The sequence below is a fragment of the Megalobrama amblycephala genome, linkage group LG8 (genome assembly GCF_018812025.1).
Source record: "Megalobrama amblycephala isolate DHTTF-2021 linkage group LG8, ASM1881202v1, whole genome shotgun sequence".
Taxonomy (NCBI): domain Eukaryota; kingdom Metazoa; phylum Chordata; class Actinopteri; order Cypriniformes; family Xenocyprididae; genus Megalobrama; species Megalobrama amblycephala.
The window spans coordinates 27,585,580-27,610,051 of record NC_063051.1 but is presented as its reverse complement, the minus strand read 5'-3'; the positions used below and the strand labels follow the sequence as shown (position 1 = coordinate 27,610,051).

The 24,472-nt window shown below is 37.3% G+C and overlaps 1 protein-coding gene across 2 annotated transcripts; it reads right to left on the bottom strand.

Moving 5' to 3' along the window:
* Positions 1–1,544: 1,544 nt before the first annotated feature.
* Positions 1,545–24,052, bottom strand: LOC125274155 (mitogen-activated protein kinase kinase kinase 20). Of its 2 annotated transcripts, none has more exons than XM_048200309.1 (12): positions 24,030–24,052; positions 18,875–19,055; positions 16,140–16,227; positions 13,476–13,577; positions 13,315–13,380; positions 13,200–13,228; positions 12,951–13,088; positions 10,589–10,675; positions 8,484–8,558; positions 7,628–7,734; positions 5,182–5,323; positions 1,545–2,444 (listed from the first exon to the last, which is right to left on the bottom strand). In XM_048200309.1, exons 1-12 carry the CDS (start codon positions 24,038–24,040, stop codon positions 2,097–2,099), a joined length of 1,374 nt encoding a protein of 457 aa, XP_048056266.1. In that variant the 5' UTR covers positions 24,041–24,052; the 3' UTR covers positions 1,545–2,096. The 2 variants fall into 2 exon arrangements, with proteins under 2 accessions (XP_048056266.1, XP_048056265.1); XM_048200308.1 differs by lacking the exon at positions 24,030–24,052 and adding an exon at positions 23,354–23,654.
* Positions 24,053–24,472: the final 420 nt, after the last annotated feature.

Sequence of the window (24,472 nt, the reverse complement as noted above, 5' to 3'; positions counted from 1 at the left end):
CATAAGAGACTTTGTTCAAAAACATTAAAAATAGTAATGTTTCCAAACTTTTGACTGGTAGTGTATATATACACACACACACCGATGAGGCATAACATTATGAGCACTGACAGGTGAAGTGAATAACACTGATTATCTCTTCATCACGGCACCTGTTAGTGAGTGGGATATATTAGACAGCTAGTGAAGATTTTGTTCTCAAAGTTGATGTGTTAGAAGCAGGAAAAATGGGCAAGCGTAATGATTTGAGCGAGTTTGACAAGGGCCAAACTGTGATGGCTAGACGACTGGGTCAGAGCATCTCCAAAACTGCAGCTCTTGTGGGGTGTTCCCGGTCTGCAGTGGTCAGTATCTTTTAAAAGTGGTCCAAGGAAGGAACAGTGGTGAACTGGCGACAGGGTCATGGGCGGCCAAGGCTCATTGATGCACGTGGGGAGCGAAGGCTGGCCCGTGTGGTCTGATCTAACAGACGAGCTACTGTAACTCAAATTGCTCAAGAAGTTAATGCTGGTTCTGATAGAAAGGTGTCAGAATACACAGTGCATCACAGTTTGTTGCGTATGGGGCTGCATATGGGGATGCCCTTGCTGACCCCTGTCCACCGCGTAAAGTGCCAACAGTGGGCATGTGAGCATCAGAACTGGACCATGGAGCTTGCCTTGGGGAACACATGGCATCAGGATGCACTATGGCAAGAAAACAAGCTGGCGGAGGCAGTGTGATGCTTTGGGTAATGTTCTGCTGGGAAACCTTGGGTCCTGCCATCCATGTGGATGTTACTTTGACACGTACCACCTACCTAAGCATTGATGCAGACCATGTGCACCTTTTCATGGAAACAATATTCCCTGGTGGCTGTGGCCTCTTTCAGCAGGATAATTCCCCAGATCTCAATCCAATCAAGCATCTGTGGGATGTGCGGGTCAGGGCTGTTTTGGCAGCAAAAGGGGCACCAACACAATATTAGGAAGGTGGTCATAATGTTATGCCTGATCGGTGTATATATTCAGTGCAATTAATATTAATAAAACAATCAACTTAGAATAAACTTTAAAATAAAAACAATGTCTAAAATGCTAAAAAAAGAATTTTTTTTTCTTTCCCCTAAATAACTGTTTGTGTCCCAGTTTCAGCTTTGTCATAATTATAGCAGAAATATCTTACCTTATATTGTGGTTCTTAAATAGGTCTTATAGCATTATTTTGACCTGTTTTATCTATCACATAATTTGATGTATCATTTATGCCCATACCCCAAACAATGCAGGACAAGTTCAGTGCTGAAATGTAATACTCAGTGTTAGAGGTTTGTTCAAATCCATAAACCTAAGCTTGAGCGATAGTAACAGTCTTGCCTCAGCAAGCACCATGAATTAAGTGGTCTTAGGATAAAAGTAAAAAGGCTGAAGACATATTTCCTTGATGGAAGTTTTGAAAAAACTCAGGAATTATAATATTTTGTTCAACTTAAAATATTTTTAGGTAAATACTGGAAATGTTCCCTTGCAGTTTGACCCATTTCACACAAGTTTTTCAGTATTTCCTTTATTTTATAAAAACTTCAGGGCTTTACAAAAACACAGCTTCAGAAATCCCATTAAATCTCACCTCACACTTTATAAATATTGTAAATGTGACTATCTCACAGGGGAAATCTCAGTATGATCTGGTGTTTCACTCAGAGGAGGCAGAGGTAAATCCCTCCTACCGATGGTAAATCCTGCCATTTATGGGCATTTATGCAGTACCCTGTATCTTCCCAATTACAATGCAGTATCGTTCATCGTGCCTGATATTTATCAAAGGGTATTTGTACTGGTTAGCCGGTAAATTCAGAAAACAGCCCTACTGCTAACAGGGCAGTGTAATATTCTGCTCTGGATCAAATAACGCATTTTTATTTTATTTTTTTTTGCACTGAAACATACCACACATGGGTGCAACAATCTTTTAAAATATTCAGATCAATCTTTACAGTTTAAACTTCTAATTACAACTGTTGGAAATTGATTTTACTAGCTCAGACTCCCGATATTTGACCTTAGACCGGCTGTGACCCCATCTAACCCCACCCTATCGTACTGGGCTGCCCTCCACTAATCGCTGTCGTCGTCAGACCAGCCAAAGTCGTCCATGGTGATGGCCATGTTCAGTTTACGTCCTTCACGGACACTGCAGGACTTGGAGGAATTCTTCTTTGCTTGCATGTTCAACTGCATCCCTGATTGGCGGACGAGGTTACCGCTGGGAATGTTCATATCCAGGTCAAACACACCCCCGAATCCCAGCATGAGCTTCTGTAGGCTGGCCTGGCCCAGATCCCCGTTATTGCAGGTTGATGAAATCTGACAGCTGACCTCCGAGCTATTGCTCTCCTCCATGTGAGCCTCATAGAAGGACTCGGCACTGAGAGTGGCCGCCAGGGGGGAGATATGTGAAAACAGCTGCAAAAAGAACACGAAGTCAATTAAAAGTTTGTAGATAGTCATTAGAATTAGAGGTGGAAATGTATCTGAAAACTTACATTTAGGTTAATGGGATACTACAGTGTTCCTATTCTTTCTGATATATGAATTTTCATCATTTTTCCATGATAAGGATTTTTAAAAATATTTTTAGAGATACTATATACTTACAAACATTATTTCTAGCTGAAGAAATACTTTAGAACAGATAATATAATATTAATGAAATAAAAAGCCATTTAAGAGAGTACACTCTTCTTAGAGAGTACACATTCATGACTGTTTCTCAATACTCTTAAGTACACTTTTTGTCATGCTTTAAAGTAGTACACATTTTAATCATACTAAAGCACATTTAAAATACAGGATTATAATTTTAACTGTAATGTGGTATTCATATTAGTATTTGTATTACATGTAATGCACTTAAAGGGTTAGTTCACCCAAAAATTTAAATTCTGTCATCAATTACTCACCCTCATGTAGTTCCAAACCCGTAAGACTTTAGTTCATCTTCGGACACAAATGAAGATATTTTTAATAAAATCTTAGCGGCTTCTGTACCTCCGGTGATTGCCTACACAACTACCACTTTGTTGCTTCAAAAAGTTTATAAAGAGTGAATTACATGTGAATAAAAGCCTAAATTCAATCTGTTCATCGTATAAAGTGATCGTGTCTCTTCAGAGAACTTGAACTAAACCACTCAATTCATATGGATTAGTTTTACGATCTCTTTATGAACTTTTTGAAGTATCAAAGTGGTAGTTGCGTAGCTGTCTACGGAGGGACAGAAATTGCTCAGATTTTATTAAAAATATCTTCATTTGTGTTCTGAAGATGAACAAAAGTCATTTGCAATGACATGAGGGTGAGTAAATGATGACAGAATTTTCATTTTTGGATGTACTAGCCCTTTAAGTCCTACTTGAGTGGACCAAAAAAGCATTGTAAAATCGAATACATTTTTATTTAACTGCAATTAAAGGTGCCCTGAATGTGTCTGTGAAGTTTCATCTCAAAATACCCCATAGATTTTTTTTAAGTAATTTTTTTAACTGCCTCTTTTGAGGCATCATTAACTATGCACTGATTCAGGCTGCAGCCCCTTTAAATCGTGCGCTCCCTGCCCCCCGAGCTCTCGACTATAAAACAGTGCATAAACAAAGTTCACACAGCTAATATAACCCTGGATCTTTACAAGATGTTCGTCATGCATACTGCATGCATGCTTCGGATCATGTGAGTATAGTATTTATTTGGATGTTTACATTTGATTCTGAATGAGTTTGATAGTGCTCCGTGGCTAAAGCTAACATTACACACTGTTGGAGAGATTTATAAAGAATGAAGATGTGTTTATGAATTATACAGACTGCAAGTGTTTAAAAATGAAAATAGTGACGGCTCTTGTCTCCGTGAATAGAGTAATAAACGATGGTAACTTTAACCACATTTAACAGTACGTTAGCAACATGCTAACGAAACATTTAGAAAGACAATTTATAAATATCACTAAAAATATCATGATATCATGGATCATGTCAGTTATTATCGCTCCATCTGCCATTTTTCGCTATTGTCCTTGCTTGCTTACCTAGTCTGATGATTCAGCTGTGCACAGATCCAGACGTTAATACTGCCTGCCCTTGTGTAATGCCTTGAACATGGGCTGGCATATGCAAATATTGGGGGCGTATATATTAATGATCCCGACTGTTGTGTAACAGTCGGTGTTATGTTGAGATTCGCCTGTTTTTCTGAGGTCTTTTAAACAAATGAGATTTATATAAGGAGGAGGAAACAATGGAGTTTGAAACTCACTGTATGTCTTTTCCATGTACTGAACTCTTGTTATTTAACTATGCCAAGATAAATTCAATTTTTGATTCTAGGGCACCTTTAACATGTAGTTAAGTGTCTGAAAACATAATCAATTTGCACGTAAGAATATTCTTTTAAAGTATATTATTTCTGTAATAAGTAGTCTTTTAAAAAGTATTCTAAAGCATGCTTCTTTCTTTCTCACCAGAGCACAATACTGTATTATGCAGATTTTCTCTACTCAGATGACCTACTATGTCTGACTAAATTTTCACTACACAATCAAGGAACACTACCACTAATGTTGCACACAATGCAAAGTTTGTTTGAGTCCAGACTTTGTTAAAGTTTCACTTCTCCTTTGTGACTTTCTACATCATAGGAATGCTGCAGATCATGTGAAAACACAATCTCAGCATATTAAAGCTGTGTATTGTGTGTAGGGTATCATGTAAAACTCTTGATTAAAATCATAGTGTGTAATTTCTTTCTCCTATCTCAGATTAACATGCAGAGACAAATAAGTCATTCATAGATGGATTTCCACCAGAAACAGTAAACACTGTGACACTATTAAAACATTCAGACCAGCTACTTTGGCCTTTTGGATCTGTTTGTCTGTACAATCACAGAAAAGACGAGTTTGAGAATCCACATTATTATATTAAAATTCTGCTCGATGCCACTAGTGGCACCAAAATGACACACTTCATGAAGGTGAAGTGTCCACTAGTGTAATCAAACAGAATTGCAATATAATAATGGCAATAATTAAGGATTCTCGAACTCACCCTTTCTGGATTGCAATATTATAGATTATGTAGTACATAGTAAGCAGAAGTATGGTTGCAGGATGACTAGTTATTTTAAACACAGAATGGTGAAGACTTACAGGGGTGCAGGATCGGGATCTTTCCATGAGTCTGTTTTCCCACTCTGTCAATCTTCTTTCTCTTTCCGCCAGCTCTTGCTCCTTACAGCTCAACTCCCTCTCCAGCTGCTTCAAGCGTTCCAGCGTCTCCTCTATCTCACACCTTACAGAGAAAAGACACAGGAAGTTTTACCAACACAAAAATCAATACATCTGCATGCAAATATAAAAATAGGGCTATTACATCAAAATGCACCTTTGACCTAAAAGAATTTGACTGCAATTTCTGTCTGTGCCAGCAGGTGGTACTGTATGCTAAACAATCAAACCCCCCACACAAAGCCTTTAGTGTGGCTATTTATAAACAGGTATGTGAAGTAAGGCCAGAATGCCCCCCTCCTCAACCCCTCTGCCCTCAAAAGCCATATCAGCCCCTGCCAAAACCTCTCCACACACACTCTCAAAACTTTCCTTCTGCTAGAATTGATTTCTCTACCACTCTCATGAGGAGTGTTTCCAGAATGTCTCACCCTCCCTCTTCCTCCCCACTTCTGCTCTTCGCTTTTTCCATTCCTCTCAGTTCATTTCTCCCTTCATGCACTGCAGCGCTGCTAAAGTCCAGCACCCATTGTTTGTTTCCTCCATTTGTCTTTGTTCTTGCAACTCGTACATCTAAAGAAACAAAACCTACTCTTGCTATTTACAGAAGTTTAAAAGCAAGTGTCAAGTTCAATACCAGTTAAAATTTACAGAAAGTAATTATGATCATTTTTAAATGATTTAATCTTCATATTTCTGCTCCAAAATACCTCACAAGTGTATTTTAAGTACATTAATGAACATACACATTTGTTTTGCTAGTTGTTACAAATGAATGGACGAATTGAAATATTTTTCTTTAGTAATTTCCACATTGTTCATGGCTCTTACATTTGGCTATTGATTGTTATATGTGCCCAAAGTATACACTTTTTACTGTTAGGTTATGTGTCCATGTGAATCACGCTTGTCATTTGTAGCTATTATTTTTTTAAACAATAAATAGAGAAAATAATACCTAACTCTTCTGACATCTTTGTCATAATAACCATAATTGTGAATAAATTAAATAATTCTTAATGTTTACATTTATATATAGTATATTTAATTTAAAGGCCCACTGAAGTGCATTGAAATGCACAGCATTATTCAATGTGTTGACGTAATTTCCACTGAGACAGGAAGACAGGGCGGTACATATCGAACAGCTCCTCCCCTTTTTAAAAATTGCCAATAGCGATTCGTTTATATTATATTAGCTGTTGAGCTTGGTAAAGCCTCAGTTTCTTCTAATCTCTAACTGTTTCTCCTCCTAATCTCCTCCATATTGCATTAAAATTTAGCATTCTGTGCAGAATTCAAATAGGTCTGATACATTTTCTGGTCTTGCGCCCACTCGTGCATATCATCTGCTATGTGCTATTGTGTGAAAACAGACTTCATTCGCCCTAATGGAAAACATATTAACACTGTCTGAATCGTTCCCTATCCCCTACATAGTGCACTATTTTTCTTTAGTAATTTCCACATTGTTCATGTCTCTTACATTTGGCTTCATTTGGCTATTGATTGTTATATGTGCCCAAAGTATACACTTTTTACTGTTAGGTTATGTGTCCATGTGAATCACGCTTGTGTCATTTGTAGCTATTATTTTTTTAAACAATAAATAGAGAAAATAATTCCTAACTCTTTTGACATCTTTGTCATAATGCTTATAACCATAATTGTGAATAAATTAAATAATTCTTAATGTTTACATTTATATATAGTATATTTAATTTAAAGGCCCACTGAAGTGCCTTGAAATGCACAGCATTATTCAATGTGTTGACGTAATTTCCACTGAGACAGGAAGACAGGGCGGTACATATCGAACAGCTCCTCCCCTTTTTAAAAATTGCCATAGCGATTCGTCTATATTATATTAGCTGTTGAGCTTGGTAAAGCCTCAGTTTCTTCTAATCTCTAACCGTTTCTCCTCCTAATCTCCTCCATATCCCTTTAAAATATAGCATTCTGTGCAGAATTCAAATAGGTCTGATACATTTTCTGGTCTTGCGCCCACTCGTGCATATCATCTGCTATGTGCTATTGTGTGAAAACAGACTTCATTCGCCCTAATGGAAAACATATTAACACTGTCTGAATTGTTCCCTATCCCTATATAGTGCACTATGTGCCATTCACCATGTAGAAATAGTAAATGTTTGAACAATTTTAGCCGCAGTTTCAGCTTCTATTTATGGGGGGGGGGCAGTTTGATGTCATCAAAATCATTGATTTTGAACACTTATATCTTCTAAATGCGAATTTTGTCATTGTTTTGGAGCACACCAGCTTATAGATAAGAGTAAGACTAACATATTCATACTAAAAGCCAAAACACTTTCAAAAAAGTTGCTAGCAAGTTCTGGACAGTACGTACCTCCACTCTGCTTTGTTATGTAAGAAGGAGTTGCACTGGTCCGGCAGTCTGCTGTCATTTTTCATGGTCTCTAGCGTGCTTAGGATCTGTTTGAACTGTGGCCTTTCCTGGAGATGACAGAGCAAATTTATTATGGTCATTCTTTAATTAGCACAATGTAATACAGCAACTAACTCAAAGTGTGTTTGTGTCCAAGCCTTCAAAAAAAAAAAAAAACCTCATCCTCATCCTGTCTCACTTTTTTGAGTGGTCAAAGCACTTTCTAGCTTACATCTCATTATAGCTCACTTGAGAACTCATAAAAATGCATAGGCCTACATCTTAAAGAGGACCTATTATGCTTTTTTTTTTTACATTTTTAACTTTCTTTAGTGTGTAATGTTGAGCATAAATACTATCTGCAAATTTACAAAGCACAAAGTAACTCCAAAGGGAGTTGTTTTCTATATCAGTGCGCACCGTTTCTAGTCTTGAACGTACGTTACAATATTTCTCATTTAAACAAATCCTGCCCAATGCATACACAAATTAAAGGGGCAAGGACTAGTTGAGTTGCGCTATTAGTGTGTTGAATCTTGAGGTTATGGTAAGGGCCGCGACATATCCCAAACAGTTAACCAAATGCACTAATTCTCCACTCAACCTGCGTGATTCTTGCATTCTTGTTATTTTGGACTTGACGTGAAGATGTTCACAAAGATGCATAATTTCATTTTAAAATCTTGATTTGTTGTGAAAATTTGATCCTAAAAATAGAATCCTAAGACCTAGGTTATTGTGATGTTCCTCAATTTATAGGATTCAAGTGATACTGAGCATCATGTGTACTGAATTTCGGTTCTGTTCCACCAATTACCTTGGGCTCTGCAGTCCAGCAACATCTCATCAGGTCTGCAAAGCTGGCGGGGCAGCTGCTGGGAATTGTCGGCCTCTGGAACACATAACCCACACAAATACCACAGACACATGCACACACATTAGAATCCATTTCAAAAACCCATTATAGCAGCCATTACATAAAATTCTAATTTTAGCACGAGTCCCAACGCAACTGCTGCAAAGCGGTCCTCTGGGCTAAGTTTACATCACAACTCAAACGGAGCGTATATCTCCATGTTCAAAGAGTCTGATATATCATAACTGGTATATAAGGATTAACAAAGAGCTTTTACATGGGCGCTGTTTACATTACTAAGTGATAAAATTGAGTTCTCACTCAAGATAATGGAACTTTAAGAGCATGTGAGGAGAGACGATGTAATGGAGACTTGTCGAATCCCATTTGATAAGCCACACATGTAGGAATGTAATACTGTCCAAGTGGCTCGCCCAATAGAAGAGCAGCTCTAATAAACATATTGCACACAGTATTATTTCTGACAAACTGCCTTAGCACACCACATAATCATGAGCCCACGAGAGAATGGAAAGTGCTCCTTTCCTCTGGGAACTTAACATAAACCAAAATATCTTTTTATCCATCGTTTGACCTCTCCCACTCCCCTTCGCCAACATTTTCTCATATAAGTACTTGCTCCCTTCCTCTCTGTCTCAGGCAGGGATGTTTATCTAAAAAAGGTTTCCTGACTGTCCCCCTACAGCACTAAAACCACTGTGGTCTAATCCGATCTTCAGCTGATGGCATCACGGCAGAAGCGCATAAAGAGAACCGCGATATATCTTAACTCTCTGTAAAGCATGCCTGTGCTCAATAAAAGTTGCAGTGGTTCTCGTACACGCACGGAGCGAAGCCTTTAGATCAGTTCGCTATAAATAACCAACTAAAGCAAGCACTGGAATCCATGATCATACTGTTCCGTTACCCACAGGATGGACATAAAACATGACAGTTCCAAAACGTTATCATTAGGTGTGATCTAGATGCAAAGTCTGAAATCTTAATCGGTGAAATTAACCTTCTAAAATACATTCTTTAGGCCAAATTCTTAGGAAGCATCACATATAGCATTTGTGGGGAAAGCAATACCACAACTAACTGCGACAATCCCAAGATGGCAGACAGTATAGCTAATAAAATTAAGCATGTAAAAGCTTGAATTCTACCATTTTCTCAACTGGATTCAAAAATACCTTGCGCACAGCACACAGTGCCATGATTCATATGTTTACATTCGTTTACATATGTTTACTTTACATATGTTTACTTATATCTTACAAACTGGTCAGTGGAGGAGACTGAATGTTTAATAAATACTTGCTAAAAAGCTCTTCTGACATATATGTCAGTTTTTGGATTTTAAAGTTTAAGGTTTATCAGAATAAACAGAACTTTCAGAATCTGAAATCACATTACATTCATTCAGACTGATGGAAATTAGTGCATGTAAACAGCTAGTGAGAGAATAAATTATTTATCTTAAATATACTATAAATTCATTTAGTACTGAAAAGTATTGCTTAAAGTAGTTCAGTTTAATTAAGGTGGACTGTTTTATACATATTTACGTGTTATGAATTTTTATGCTCAAAGTATTGCGTCATTAGCTTAGCAGCATGCTAAGTGAAATCCACTGTTTGCAAAACTATTTGCTGACTATGTAATGGTCACTTCGGAGTGCATCCCGTATTTGTAGCTGAAAGCATGATCAAATCAGGCAAAATGTGATAAATGAAAACACGCAGGGGGGGGGGGGTATTCCAGCTCATATTCTGTGGAAATATGAGTTCTGTGGGCACAGATTTCATGTGGGCCTGTTTATGAGGTTTCATTCTAGTTAGGATGCAGCTGTCTATGTAGGGCAGAGGGCAGTTCACAAGGTCTTGGAACAAAGCCAAGGAAAAAGTCTTCCAGAGCGACATAATCAACAATGTATGACATGGACATATATTCACAGGAAAACTGGCACACTTTAACAGTAATACAACTACACTAACATTGTAAACATTCATGTTGTGGTTCTACAGTAATAACATTTGGGATTGTGGGATACTGTGCAGTACCTCATGTTTTTCCACCACCAACCAGGCCACCTGCAAACCCTCAAAACCTTTAAATGGCACTTCTCTGGTCAGCATCTCCCACAATACCTGCAAAACCAACCATAAATCAGACAATGTCCATACATCCTGGCATTGCTCTCTACAAGAAAAAAAACAAAGCTGGCATATTCCACAACACAAACATATATGGGGCGAACAACACTTGGAATGAAGGCTATGCAGACTGTGCTTGAAGTAACAATTAATTCAGACAGTCAAACATACATAGACACACAGCCTTGTGTATATATATCCTTGCACGAACAATCATTTAAATAATTTTAATTACTTTAGACTGATTCTAATCCTAAAATACAATCCTCTGCATTTTTAGCTAAGAATTAAAGGACCAGTTTACCCCAAAATTTAAATTCTGTAATCCTGTAATCCCAAAACGGTATGATTATCTTTCTTTCATGGAACGCAGAAGATACAATGAAAGTGAATGAGTAAACCAAAGAAAAATTATGTCTCATCCTCTCACAAAGCTGTTGTATAGCTTCAGAAAACTTGGAATATACTGCAGTTGTATAGACTGTGGCCATTTTATGCTATCAATATACATACATAAAGGGCTGTCAATCGATTAAAAATTTTCATCTAATTAATTAATCGCATACATAAATTTTGCTGTGAAAGTATTAAATATTTCAATTCAAATGAATCAATGCAGGGTTTTTCCCAGGTCAAAAATGGTCTTCAGTGGTGACAGACATGGTCATCCACACAAACAGTAAAAAGTGCCTTACCCACGTGATCTGCGAGCCCGATACTGACAATAAAGTACCTGTCACTCTCACTGTAATTCTTTCTTGCCCTCTTTGCAAAAAAAAAAAAAAGATTTTATAGCTTTGTAAGAGAAGATGCTTTTTTGCTAAACCTGAAAAGTATTAAAAAGTAGCATTTAGAAGTTATATTAACTAATAATATAATTTTCTACCATATACAATTGAATGCACCTAGCTAACAACAACTTGCTTTGTTCTGGTTTCACCTCACTCCAGTCTAAACTAACTGATTTTATAGGTAGGCTTATAGTAATTTACTACACATTGTCATTTAAATAACCTGAAAATATTGTGGATTATTAAGGCTAATTTTACTAACCACTCTTGCTAAATGGGGTAAGCACACTTATGTTCTCATTTCAGAGTTGTTTGAGTAAATGATTCATTATAGACCGTGTGGACAGATCAGTTGTTGTCATGATTCATTAAAATGAATCTGTTCAAATGAGTCATTAGGTCACGAATCGGACATTAGCGGATGTTGACGCGTTGCGTGCGAATCGCGACTGTTATTAGGACATCGCAAAAGATTTGTCAACACAGAAAACACTTCACCACTGGATAGGATTTTCTTTTTGTTTACTGAAAGTGTGGTTTATGTCAGCTGCACGTGCGAAGATGAGGTGACGTTCTTTTGAGCACTATTCACACCCAGCGGTTATTCAGGAAAAACATTCTCTGAATGCGCCTCGTGAAACATGGATTCGGTCTTACAAACTTTTAGCATTGTGTCAGTTGATTTAGATTATTATGTGTGAGGTAGAGAGAGTGCGAAGACAGAGAGAGCTCGCGCGCACAAGAGAGGAGCTCTGCTCGTTCTGTCCATCAGCGCAGCATTCGTCTCCCTCCTTCATTTTACAGTCGAATGGTGGCTAGAATGGCTCCAGGTTCAAAGGTCAATACGGAATGGATTAATCTGCGTTATTTTTTGGAACGTGTTATTTTTTCTCAGATTAATTAATCAAAATTAACGCATTATTTTGACAGCCCTAATATATATATATATATGTGTATATATATGCTTCAGCGTCACATGATCCTTCAGAAACCATTCTAATATGCTGATTTGGTGATCAAATAAAAATTCTTATTAATATCAATATTGAAAACAGTTGCATATTTCTATTGCTTAATATTTTTGTGGAAACCATGACACTTTTATTTCAGGATTCTTTGATGAATAGAAAGCATTTATTTGAAATAGAATGCTTTTGTAACAATGTAAAAGTATTTTCTGTGTCACTTTTGATCAGTTTAATGCATCCTTGCTGAATAAAAAAATATTAAATTAGGTATTAATTAAATTCTTTAAAATATATCTTAATGAGCCCAGACTTTTGAACGGTAGTGTACGTCAAAATCCTTCAAAAATCCCCATTGTGTTGAATGAAGGAAAGAAAGTCATATGATAAATGATGACAGAATTTTCATCCTCAAACTATCCCATTTTATGAACCTTTTTTCTTTACAGGGACAAAAAAAAAAAAAAAAAAAAACTTGATCACACGCATTCATATACAAATATGAGAACTGACCACGCCGTATGAGTAGGTGTCACAGGTTTCTGAGACGGGTAGACTCTGGATCACTTCAGGGGCCATCCAAGGGAACGTGCCCACCAGAGACATGTGTGTTGTGTGAGAAACCAACTTAGATGCTCCAAAATCACAGATCTGACACAGACAAAAAATGCATTATACAGCGACAGCCACATTAATATTGTGGGCACTGTTTAAATCTTAAGATTATATATATGGATGTGAATTGAAAACCAGGAAACACACCTTTAATACATTGTCTGCTGTTAACACAACTAATAGAGAGAAAAGAAAATAGTCATTGGTATATAATCATCATGTTTTGCTTGTGAAATTGCTCACAGCACAGCTAAGAACTCACCATTTCTTGACTTCAGGTCTCTATGAATGACTTTCACTGGGGCTTCGGCATGTAAATAATGCATTCCTACAGAGCAACAAATCACAGAATCAGCCATTAGCTCATAAGGAAAATGTGACTGAGCTCATTACATAAACACATGTGTTCATTCAGACACATACCTTTAGCAATTTCCATCGCCCAGGTCATAACTTGATCCATATCCATCTCCTCACTGTCAGCACTGGACAAATATTCATACAATGATCCTCTGCTGGCATATTCTACAACACAAACACACATACCGTAAACATATCATCACATGTGTCATATAAATGTTGTGGAGCTGATATATATTGCAGGTGAAAGCTAAATAATTCCATTGTTATATGGATGCCAAAATATAATGCAAATTATAAAATAAGTGGTGTTGGAAGAAAAAAGTTCCTTTTTTTATCTCATATACAGTAAAAGTTTGTTTTTGCTGCATTTATTTGACCAAAAATACAGTAAAAAAGGTAATATTGTGATTTTTTTTTTTTTTAATCTTATAATGTAAGTCATTCTGTGATGACAAAGCAGTATTTTCAGCATCATTACTCCTCAGAGCCACAATGACCCTTCAGAAACCATTCTAATATGCTGATTTGCTGCTCAAGAAACATTTCTTATTAATATCTATGTTCAAAAGTTGATGAAAGTATTCATTTTAAAAAAGTATTAATTTCTTCAAAAACAAAACCGTACTGGCCCCAAACTTTTTGAGCAGTAGTGCATTTTTACAGTATTTATGAATGTGTATTGCTTGTCATAAGCTATGTTTTCATCCATCCATTTTTATGCGCATTTTGGGATATCGCATTAAAAAAACACTGGATGGAAATGTGCATAAATTCTAAAAATGCACATAAAATGCGCTCAATTGAGGTGGATAGATTTTTCTTCCGATAAAAAGACATATGCATAAAGAGACACATTTAACAAAGAAACCCTTGATGCGCAACAAAATACGTGACTTTGTGACAATTTCATTGCACAGCATCTCAAATGTTGGTTTGATCATTCTGAAATGCCTGAGCCAAAGTCTGTCATCAAAATGATTTGGTATAAACACCTTCCAGAAGAGTCTCACATGATTGTGTCCACAAAACACCATGGATTCGAACGCAAGATAACATGACAGTGTTTATTATTTACTATAACAACTTCCAATATAATTAAAGATATTTTGCACCAATTTCCCAGGAAGTGACAATTTTGTTCTCTTGAACACATGGGATGGAAATGCTGCAAATGTTTTATGCGATATTCCAATTTTGCGCGCAAGTTAAATTCGCAACTTTGGATGGAAACATAGCCATTGTAACCAATTTTGCATACTGTATAGAGAAGAGACTTCAAGAGAGAGAGGCAGGATGAACAAACAAAAAGCTTGTCTCATGTCGAGATGTCAATCAATACATGAGATCATCTATCACCAACCCTCGAGTGAAGTCAAACACAGCTTAGCACACTCAGGGTTTCCCATTTACACACACACACATGGAGCGGATGCTGGCAGCAGGAGTTAGAAGATGACAGCATGCACAAATGTTAGATTTACTGAATACCCAGCTGACCAAGCGCTCTGAAGAGCCGCCGAAAGACATGCTCTCGAGAAATGATTAGGCCACATAAATCTGCTCATAAGCGCATTTACATCCCTGGAGACAAAGATCACAATAGGATGTTTAAAAAAATGGCAAGACAACTGTGTAAGCGTGTAAGTGTGCATGTGTCCTCTTGATGAACTCACCTCACACCCTGATTACACACAAAGCTTTACATTCACAACAACATGGCAGTAGGCAGTAGTAAATTTTTGGGATATCACAGCATCCCTTATGAAAGAATAATCACAAAGGAGATCTCTAGAATATCTTATCTATTTCTCTTAGACAGCAATGACATGGAATGGAGAACAAATGGAGACTTCTTACAGCTCTCACATTTTTTTTTCTCCATTTAAAGTTGTAGACTAGGTCTGAGAGACATACACGGACAGTCAAAGTTTGGAATAATTACGTTTTTTTAACCACTGATTCAAAAAAATGTGTAAAGTTCAAAGCAGTGTTTTGAAATCAGCCATCACTAGATATTGTTGAAAAGTCATTATTTTGTTTTTTAGCCACACAAAAAGTATTCTCGTCACTTTATAATTTTAAGGTTGAACCACTGTACTCACATGAACTGTTTTAAATATGTTTATATATGTTTAGTACCTTTCTGGGCATCTGAAAGTGTTAATTATCTTACTGGCAATGGAGGCCTCACTGAGCCATCGCATTTTTATCAAAAATATCTTAATTTGTGTTCTGAAGATGAATGAAGGTCTTACGGATGTGGAACGAAATGAGGGTGAGTAATAAATGACATAATTTTCATTTTTGGGTGAACTAACCCTTTAATGTTTTTGAAAGAAGTCTCTTCTGCTCACTGAATTTATCTGATCAAAAATACAGTAATATTTTGATATATTATTAGATTTTAAAATACCTGCTTTCTGTTTTAATATATTTTAAAATGTAATTTACTCTTTCGATGGCAAAGCTGAATCTTCACCGTCATTACTCAAGTCTTCAGTGTCACATGATCCTTCAGAAATCAGTCTAATATGCTGATTTAGTGCTCAATTATTACTGGTGCTCAATTATTGATAATGGTTCTTATTATAATCAATGTTCAAAACAATTTTGCTGCTTAATATTTTTGGTGAAACTGTGATGCAATAAAAAAAGCAATAAAAAAAAAGCAATAAAACCTTCATCCGGGATGTGAAACAGAAAGAGATCACATTTTATTATTACCTGTGACAATGCCATAGTTGGGTGCTTCCAGAATGGCTCCGTAGAACTGAATAATATTTTTGTGGCTCAGGACACTCAGAATCTCAGCCTGGATGAGGTGAAGGAAAAAAAAAAACAGATGCAGAGGTGAAAGTCACCACACTGCGGTCAAACACTGAGGCTCAAATGAGTGCTGCATCAATGTCATAAAACTATTTTTTCATTACAGTATGTCGAGGTCAAATATTACACTAGAAATGTACGTGAACAAGGAGCCATTAGCAGTATTGTGGGACATGTCCGCTGGGACTCGGACTGAATGGCATCAGCCAGGAAAGCTGCTAAACTCCAGTAAACAGCGGAACAGACTCTGGCAGTGCTGCTGAGCATGCATTAATACTGACTGTAACACACACTGCCTGCAAACCCACATTAAGATGCTACATTTTACACTTCCAGTATATCAAATTGGCTGTAGACAAAGAGAAATAGAGAAAGGCGGGGGAGAGATGATGGGAGAAAAAAAAGAGAGACGGTCATGGAAAACTGTAGATCCCTTCACTCCCCCTCTTTCATGCCAATAAACAAGTCTGATGGATGGATGGAAGACAGGAAATGATGTAACAATGGCTACATTCACACAGGCTGTGTCCAAATTCCTGAACATTTGGATTATGTATTGAATTTGATGAAGAATTTACTTCTTGAGCAATGTATGTTCTGTTTACATCATGTTAATGTAACGTTAGTGTCACTCCCTTGGCCTCAAGAGACACACTAGCAACTAGTGGCTTTAGTGTACTTGTTAGCATGCTTGCCTCCCGTGGCGTGGTGAGAGTAGAACCGGAGAGGTTACATTGGTACCGTGACCCAGATGGAAGTGAGGTTTAAGGCCCTGATATACTTCAAGTAAAATTGGAGAACGAACTGATGAGATGTCTTTTCGAACTAAATCAGAAGTTCAAAATGAAGTTCGTTTGGAGTTTTTTTGGGAGTATGAAACCACTTGCCAAAGTGAACTTTCCGTAAAAATATCGCTCCAGCTGGTAAACACCTTCGTACTAACATTGGTCTGTGGCGATTACGTACTATGTAGGTGTGCGCTGAGGCTCCGCCTTCTTTGACATGGAAATTTTCTCCCATTTATTTCCTCTGTTCAGTCTGTCGAGGTCGGACGTCCACGAATGAAAGCATGAGAGACACCAGAGAGATGCTTTATAGTAGAAAATGAAGTTGTAATTCTGATGAAATGAAACACTGGCACTAGTTTCCATGTTTAAAGGTCCCGTTTTTCATGGTTTTTTGAAGCTTTGATTGTGTTTATAGTGTGCAATATAACATGTGTTCATGTTTCGCGTGTAAAAAAACATCACATAATTTACTTATCTGTATACCGCTGTTTCCACTGTCATAAAAACGGGCTGATGACTTCCTTGTTCTATGAAGTCCCTCCTTCAGAAATACGTAACGAGTTCTGATTGTGCCAGCGGTTCCTGTGTTGTGATTCGACAGCTCTGAGCGCACCGTGCCCGGAAAGGTCACGCCTCTTACCATAACTTGGAGATGCATGCGCTCAGTATTATTGTAAACATGTCTTTAATTTTACCCTATCAATTTGAGCCGGAATCAGACCCGGTGATTGGACTGCGGGATGAAAATAACAGCGTTTCGACGACATGGCGACAAACACACTCTACAAACGCAACTCTTGTGTATTCCTGTGGGCGGAGGTTAGTCAAAAAACTGTTTTAGTGACGTCATTAAAGAAGGAAGTAGAGGGATGTAGTCCAAACTGGCCGTTCGATGTAGGCGACTTCTGTTAAATAAAATATCTTGCTTGGCATTGAACTTTGAGCTTTAAAATTTTACCGATTTTATTTATACTCTAAACAACAACATTACACACTAACTAAAGTTTGAAACATGGGATCACGAAGAATGGGACCTTTAATACTATAAAGCTGCTTGCTTTTAAGCAATCTATTGTAGTTTAGTGTTGTACTAGTACCGAATTGCAGAGCTTGTGCAAACATATAATCAGATTCTTATGCTTTATTTAAAAAAATGCTTGTTTTTTTCTCACTATGTTGTGTATTTATTTTGTTATTGAGAGGAAAGCGTGCAGCGCATATTTACACGTTCATCTAAATGCCGCTCTCAGCAGAGTGGGCAACGTTGGGATGTTCGCTAACAGTGTATCGGTGCTCAAGTATTTCGAACTTCTTTTTACCCCTAAGCAAAAAATGAAAAAGTACTTCGCTGTCAGTATATTGGGGCCTTGAGTGAAGTGTGTCATCTGGTATTGTTCGCCTACTGTTTTATGTATAGTGAGTATCCGGACATCCTGCTAATTTGATGTACTGCTTTTTACATATTCTGTTGCATAATATGCATATTCTCACTTTCAAAACAAACCAATCTATGCTTGAACACAATTGCGTTTAGCACTTCAAACAGGCCTGACAACTGTATTCTGATGCTGTGTGAATGTAGCTGATATAAACAGCTATATAAACAGTTATATATATATATGAATATATCCAACTTTAACCATATACAGTATGTAGTATGTAGTTGCCCAGCTCTAATTTGCTAAATAACTTAACTATAAGGCATGTAGATATTAAGATATTATAAACATTTACATCATGATTTTCTGTAAAGCTGCTTTGAAACAATGTGTATTGTGTAAAGCGCTATACAAATAAAAATAACAATAAATTGAATTGAATAACAATAAATTTATCTGAACTAACCTCATCATCAATTTTCAGCAGTTTTTTAACAGCCACTTCTTTGTCCTGTGAGATCCAGTGTGCCCGATACACGCTCCCAAAACTCCCACCACCGCAGTTCTCATAAAAGCGGATGTCATCGAAGCGGATCTGAACGAAGCTAGCACTGAGGGACGACATCTCATACTGACATTTACTGTGGCTGTAGAAAGAGAGAGACAGACAAATATGAAGATGATAAAAAGCAACTATTCAAGTTTTGACAAAAAAAAAAAAAAACAAATTGAGAGAGAATAATAATACTTTCAAGCAGAATTTAACAACATCCAGAGTTAACTATTTTATCAGTTTGCAATGTTCCTTTTTGCTGATCAGGATTTTTTCATTTACTCTCCCAAGTTTTTGTTTTGTTTTGTTTTGTTTAGTCTTGTTGATACAAACCTCTTCCTTACAAGGAACCCTGCTGAAAAAATCCAGCATAAACCAGCATGAATTCCATGTTGGTTCAGGCTAGTTTATGCTGGTTAGAGCTGGTTATACTGCTGGTCTAGCTGGTGGACTAGCATAGTAATGCTGCCCTTGAGCAAAAATGAGCTGGTGTGGCTGATCCACCAGCACTCCCGCTTCCCATGCTGGTCACCAGCAAACCAGCATCTCATGCTGGGCCCAGCATGCAAAAAAGCATGCAGCTGATTTTGATTTCTGTCAATTTTGAGTTCGTGGTGACTTTAAGCTCTAAATAAACAACACCATGACTTCAGCATCACCACTGTTAAAGGTGCCCTAGAACAGTTTTTACAAGATGTAATATAAGTCTAAGGTGTCCCCTGAATGTGTCTGTGAAGTTTCAGCTCAAAATACCCCATAGATTTTTTTAAATTAATTTTTTTAACTGCCTATTTTGGGGCATCATTAACTATGCACCGATTCAGGCTGCGGCCCCTTTAAATCACGCGCTCCCTGCCCCCCGAGTTCTCGACTATAATACAGTGCATTTACAAAGTTCACACAGCTAATATAACCCTCAAATGGATCTTTACAAGATGTTCGTCATGCATACTGCATGCATGCTTCGGATCATGTGAGTAATAGTATTTATTTGGATGTTTACATTTGATTCTGAATGAGTTTGATAGTGCTCCGTGGCTAAAGCTAACATTACACACTGTTGGAGAGATTTATAAAGAATGAAGATGTGTTTATGCATTATACAGACTGCAAGTGTTTAAAAATGAAAATAGCGATGACTCTCTTGTCTCCATGAATACAGTAAGAAACGATGGTAACTTTAACCACATTTAATAGTACATTAGCAACATGCTAACGAAACATTTAGAAAGACAATTCACAAATATCACTAAAAATATCATGTAATCATGGATCATGTCGGTTATTATTGCTCCATCTGCCATTTTTCGCTTTTGTCCTTGCTTGCTTACCTAGTCTGATGATTCAGCTGTGCACATCCAGACGTTAATACTGGCTGCCCTTGTGTAATGCCTTGAACATGGGCTGGCATATGCAAATATTGGGGGCATACATATTAATGATCCCGACTGTTACGTAACAGTCGGTGTTATGTTGAGATTCGCCTGTTTTTCGGAGGTCTTTTAAACAAATGAGATTTACACAAGAAGGAGGAAACAATGGTGTTTGAGACTCACTGTATGTCATTTCCATGTACTGAACTCTTGTTATTCAACTATGTCAAGGTAAATTAAATTTTTGATTCTAGGGCACCTTTAAGCTTCCAACAGCTCTTTCAAACTATTTAAAATCTACAAGTTGGAAAACAACAAGGCTGTGAAGCTGACTAGTGAGTAGATGAATTTTCCTGTTCGATGTACTGATGTATAATGTCCCCAACAGACTCATTTAACCACTTATTATAATCGCAAGTGGATTATTACTGGTGTATTTTATGTCGTAGAATAAAACATGAAAATATCTTGAGCTTGTGTTAACCATAGACCTTATTTTAGGCATTTAAACAAGAACTCATCGAAAAAACCCACTGACTTCAGGACAATGGAACCAGAAGTGCAATAATGCTAACATGTTCACATAACTGCAGAATGACTTGGCATGTATCTGCCTTCAGTTCTTCAGTGGATTCTGCTACATCTGCAAATGGACTCCTGCCACTTTTGTCTACACAATTTTACAGGCATTATGAGAACACAAGAACAGACAGAACAGAGAGGGGGGTAAACAATATCTGTAATGTTTTGGATTACTGTTCAAATAGAGATTAGGGATTTCTGTTCCTTCAACATCCTTCAAATATAGCACCAGAAGAATAAGATAATAATTAGGGGAAATGTAATCATCTGACTACAAATTTGAACTATAATTCATAATCAAGTTTAACAACGCTCTGAAAACTATGGTTTATTGAACTGGACACTGCAGAAGACAGGAAGTTCAGCACTTGTTGATGTGTTTGTTTGCACTAACAGTTGCAGCCTTGAAGAACTATGGAGTCAAAAAACTGGACATATATGGATATATTATTGGTATGTTGCTCGCACAGAACTTGCTGTCACAATGTTGGAACAGGCCTGATAATTTTACCTTGATTTCCCATGTCTCTATCATATTCCGATATGGGGGCCACACAGGGTTTCTGCACACTGCTCTATCATATTCTGCCACCTAGATACAGCTGAGATCATGAATATTACAATCAATGGAACTCTGTATATATATCCTCTCTCAAGATCCATTAATGTACTAAAAACATATTTAAATCAGTTCATGTGAGTACAGTGGTTCAATATTAAAAAAAAACCAAAATAACGACTTATATAGTGATGGCCGATTTCAAAACACTGCTTCATGAAGCTTCGGAGCATTATGAATCAGTGTGTCAAATCATGATTCAGATCGCGTGTCAAAGCGCCAAACTGCTGAAATCACGTGACTTTGGCGCTCCGAACCGCTGATTCGACACGCTGATTCATAACGCTCCGAATCTTCCTGAAGCAGTGTTTTAAAATCGGCCATCACTATGTAAGTCGTTATTTATGTATTTTTTGGCGCACCAAAAATATTCTCGTCGCTTTATAATATTAATATTGAACCACTGTACTCACATGAACTGACTTAAATATGTTTTTAGTACATTAATGGATCTTGAGAGAGGAAATGTCATTGCTCCCTATGGAGGCCTCACTGAGTCATCGGATTTCAACTAAAATATCTTAATTTGTGTTCCGAAGAAGAACGAAGGTCTTATGGGTGTGGAACGGCATGAGGGTGAGTAATTAATGACCGAATTTTCATGTTTGGTTGAACTAACCCTTTAAGGTTCTAAACAGCACTTACAAAAAATTGTTCTTTACAAAAAATGGTTCTATTCAGCACCTAAAGGCTTCTACTATTGTTACAAGTTGAAGAACCCTAATCAGTTAGGGTTTAGAACCATTTTATTAAGAGTATATTAGCTTTTTGCTGTGGTGTGACAAATACATTTTTTATAAGTACAAATCTTCCGTGTAGTCTTTCAGTAGGGTTATAAAAGCGACATGCATGTATAAGAATAAGAAAAATGTTGTTTAAAATAATTATTAATCCAATCCCACTGAAGGATACTGCTTGAGCTGACATGTCAACTAACCACTTGTGTGCTCCAACCGTTTGCAACAAACACCGGCTGAATGTGTATTTGCCAGTTTTTCCAAATTCAGGAGTGCACATCTGTGCAGAAATTAATGTTCAGGAAACTTTCACACCAGCCTCATGTTTGCTTTCACCTCTAATGTAGTAAACTCTGATGTTGTTGTAGTTAGTGTAAATGGGGTCTGGTTTCTTATGCATTACTAGTACATGCGTCACTCTTCCCTGAAATCTATGACCTAACCTCAGATTGGTTTCCCCGGTTTAAAGAGAACAAGCTATGTCCCGCAGACCCACACAGTCTATCACATAAAGAGCCCCCAGTCGCTAAAAACAACCCGCTTATCATCACTGTGGCCCGTCGGCTGACATCAGGGGCCAACAGGAGGCAAATGTGTCACACGTTCGACTATTCTTAACTAGAAACAGCTCATTCATACCTCTGACTTGATTCATTGCCAAAAACAAAATCATAATATTTAATAAATCATTATTAATTGTGCAAAGTAATAGCAAGGAATATACAACTTTAAAATAAAACATTCATTTATAGTATTTCCACATCGCACATGTGTCCATATGCACATTAATGTTCTGCGTAAAGCAATTTGTAAATGTTGCTGTTGTTGTTCTTAGGTTTATTGATACTTTTAATTCACCACCATTTCATGTTCACTTGGAAGAGTTTGGAAGATAATTTTGGAGACTGGAATACTTTTGAAATATATTTTGGAAAGCAAAAACATTAGTGACTGACATTATGTCACACTTTATGTCAAACACAAAATCAGCTGCAGAATTAAAACTCTTTCCAATAATGTTATTACTATTAACACATACATAGTATAATGTCTATTCTGATTAAAATGTAAAAGCATTTACCTGTTATTCGTGTTTTCCGTGCGGTCCGGTGAAACGCGTTGGCCTGTCGCTCTCTGAACAATCCCAGTCATAAGATAATATGCGGAGCCTCATTGTCTCGTGTTACTGCACTTCCATAAGAGGACACTCGCTTTGGACAAGTGGACAAATTATGAATCCTACTACGGTAAAGGATTGGCTAATGAATATTTACGACAAAAAGACGTTACGTGCTAATCACATAGGAGCGTTGAATGCGTAACGTAATTAATATTCATGATTCAACCCCCTGCGCCACGATCAGATCAGAGCCGTTGGATTCGTTTATTCGTCAGATTAGCGCCCGCCCACTGGCGCTTCAGTCAATGACGTAAATGGCAGTCGCCATGTTACGTAATTAATATTCATTAGGCGTGCATTCACCATAGTAGAATTCGTCAGTAGTTCTTGAGCACAGATAACGGTGTCACACATTTAATGACAATGGCAATAGCGCCTCCACACGGACAGCCAGCCAGTGAAAGGGTATAAAACGAGAAAATGCAAATTAATAAATGTTACCTGCAACACTTCCCACCAGTCCAGTCATATGGCAATAGTCTATACTGTTTAATGTAGCATTTGAATATACATGTACTATCGCTCTGTTAAAGGATTAGTTCACTTTCAAATTAAAATGTCCTGATAATTTACTCACCCCCATGTCATTCAGGATGTTCATGTCTTTCTTTCTTCAGTCGAAAAGAAATTAAGGTTTTTGATGAAAACATTCCAGGATTTTTCTCCTTATAGTGGACTTCAATGGAGTCCAAACGGTTGAAGGTCAAAATTACAGTTTCAGTGCAGCTTCAAAGCGTTCTACTTGATCCCAGACGAGGAATAAGGGTCTTATCTAGAGAAACCATCACTCATTTTCTAAAAAAATTGTAAAATTTTATACATTTTAACCATAAATGCTCATCTTGAACTAGCTCTCCTCTTCTTCTTTATTAAAATTCCAGCAGTGTAGACACTGCTAAGTGTATTACTGCCCTCCACAGGTCAAAGTTTGACTAAATTGTCAATTGTCAAAGTGCAAGTATATAACAATTAGTTCAAACTTTGACGGCAGTAATACACTTAGCAGTGTCTACACTGCCG

Coding starts and splice junctions, on each gene's coding strand:
- LOC125274155 (XM_048200308.1), bottom strand. CDS start 23,424: ATGACTGGGATTGTTCAGAGAGCGACAGGCCAACGCGTTTCACCGGAC. Junction 13,578..16,139: donor CAACTATGGCATTGTCACAG/GTAATAATAAAA, acceptor TTTGTGTTGTAG/AATATGCCAGCAGAGGATCA. Junction 13,229..13,314: donor AGACCTGAAGTCAAGAAATG/GTGAGTTCTTAG, acceptor TCTCTCTATTAG/TTGTGTTAACAGCAGACAAT.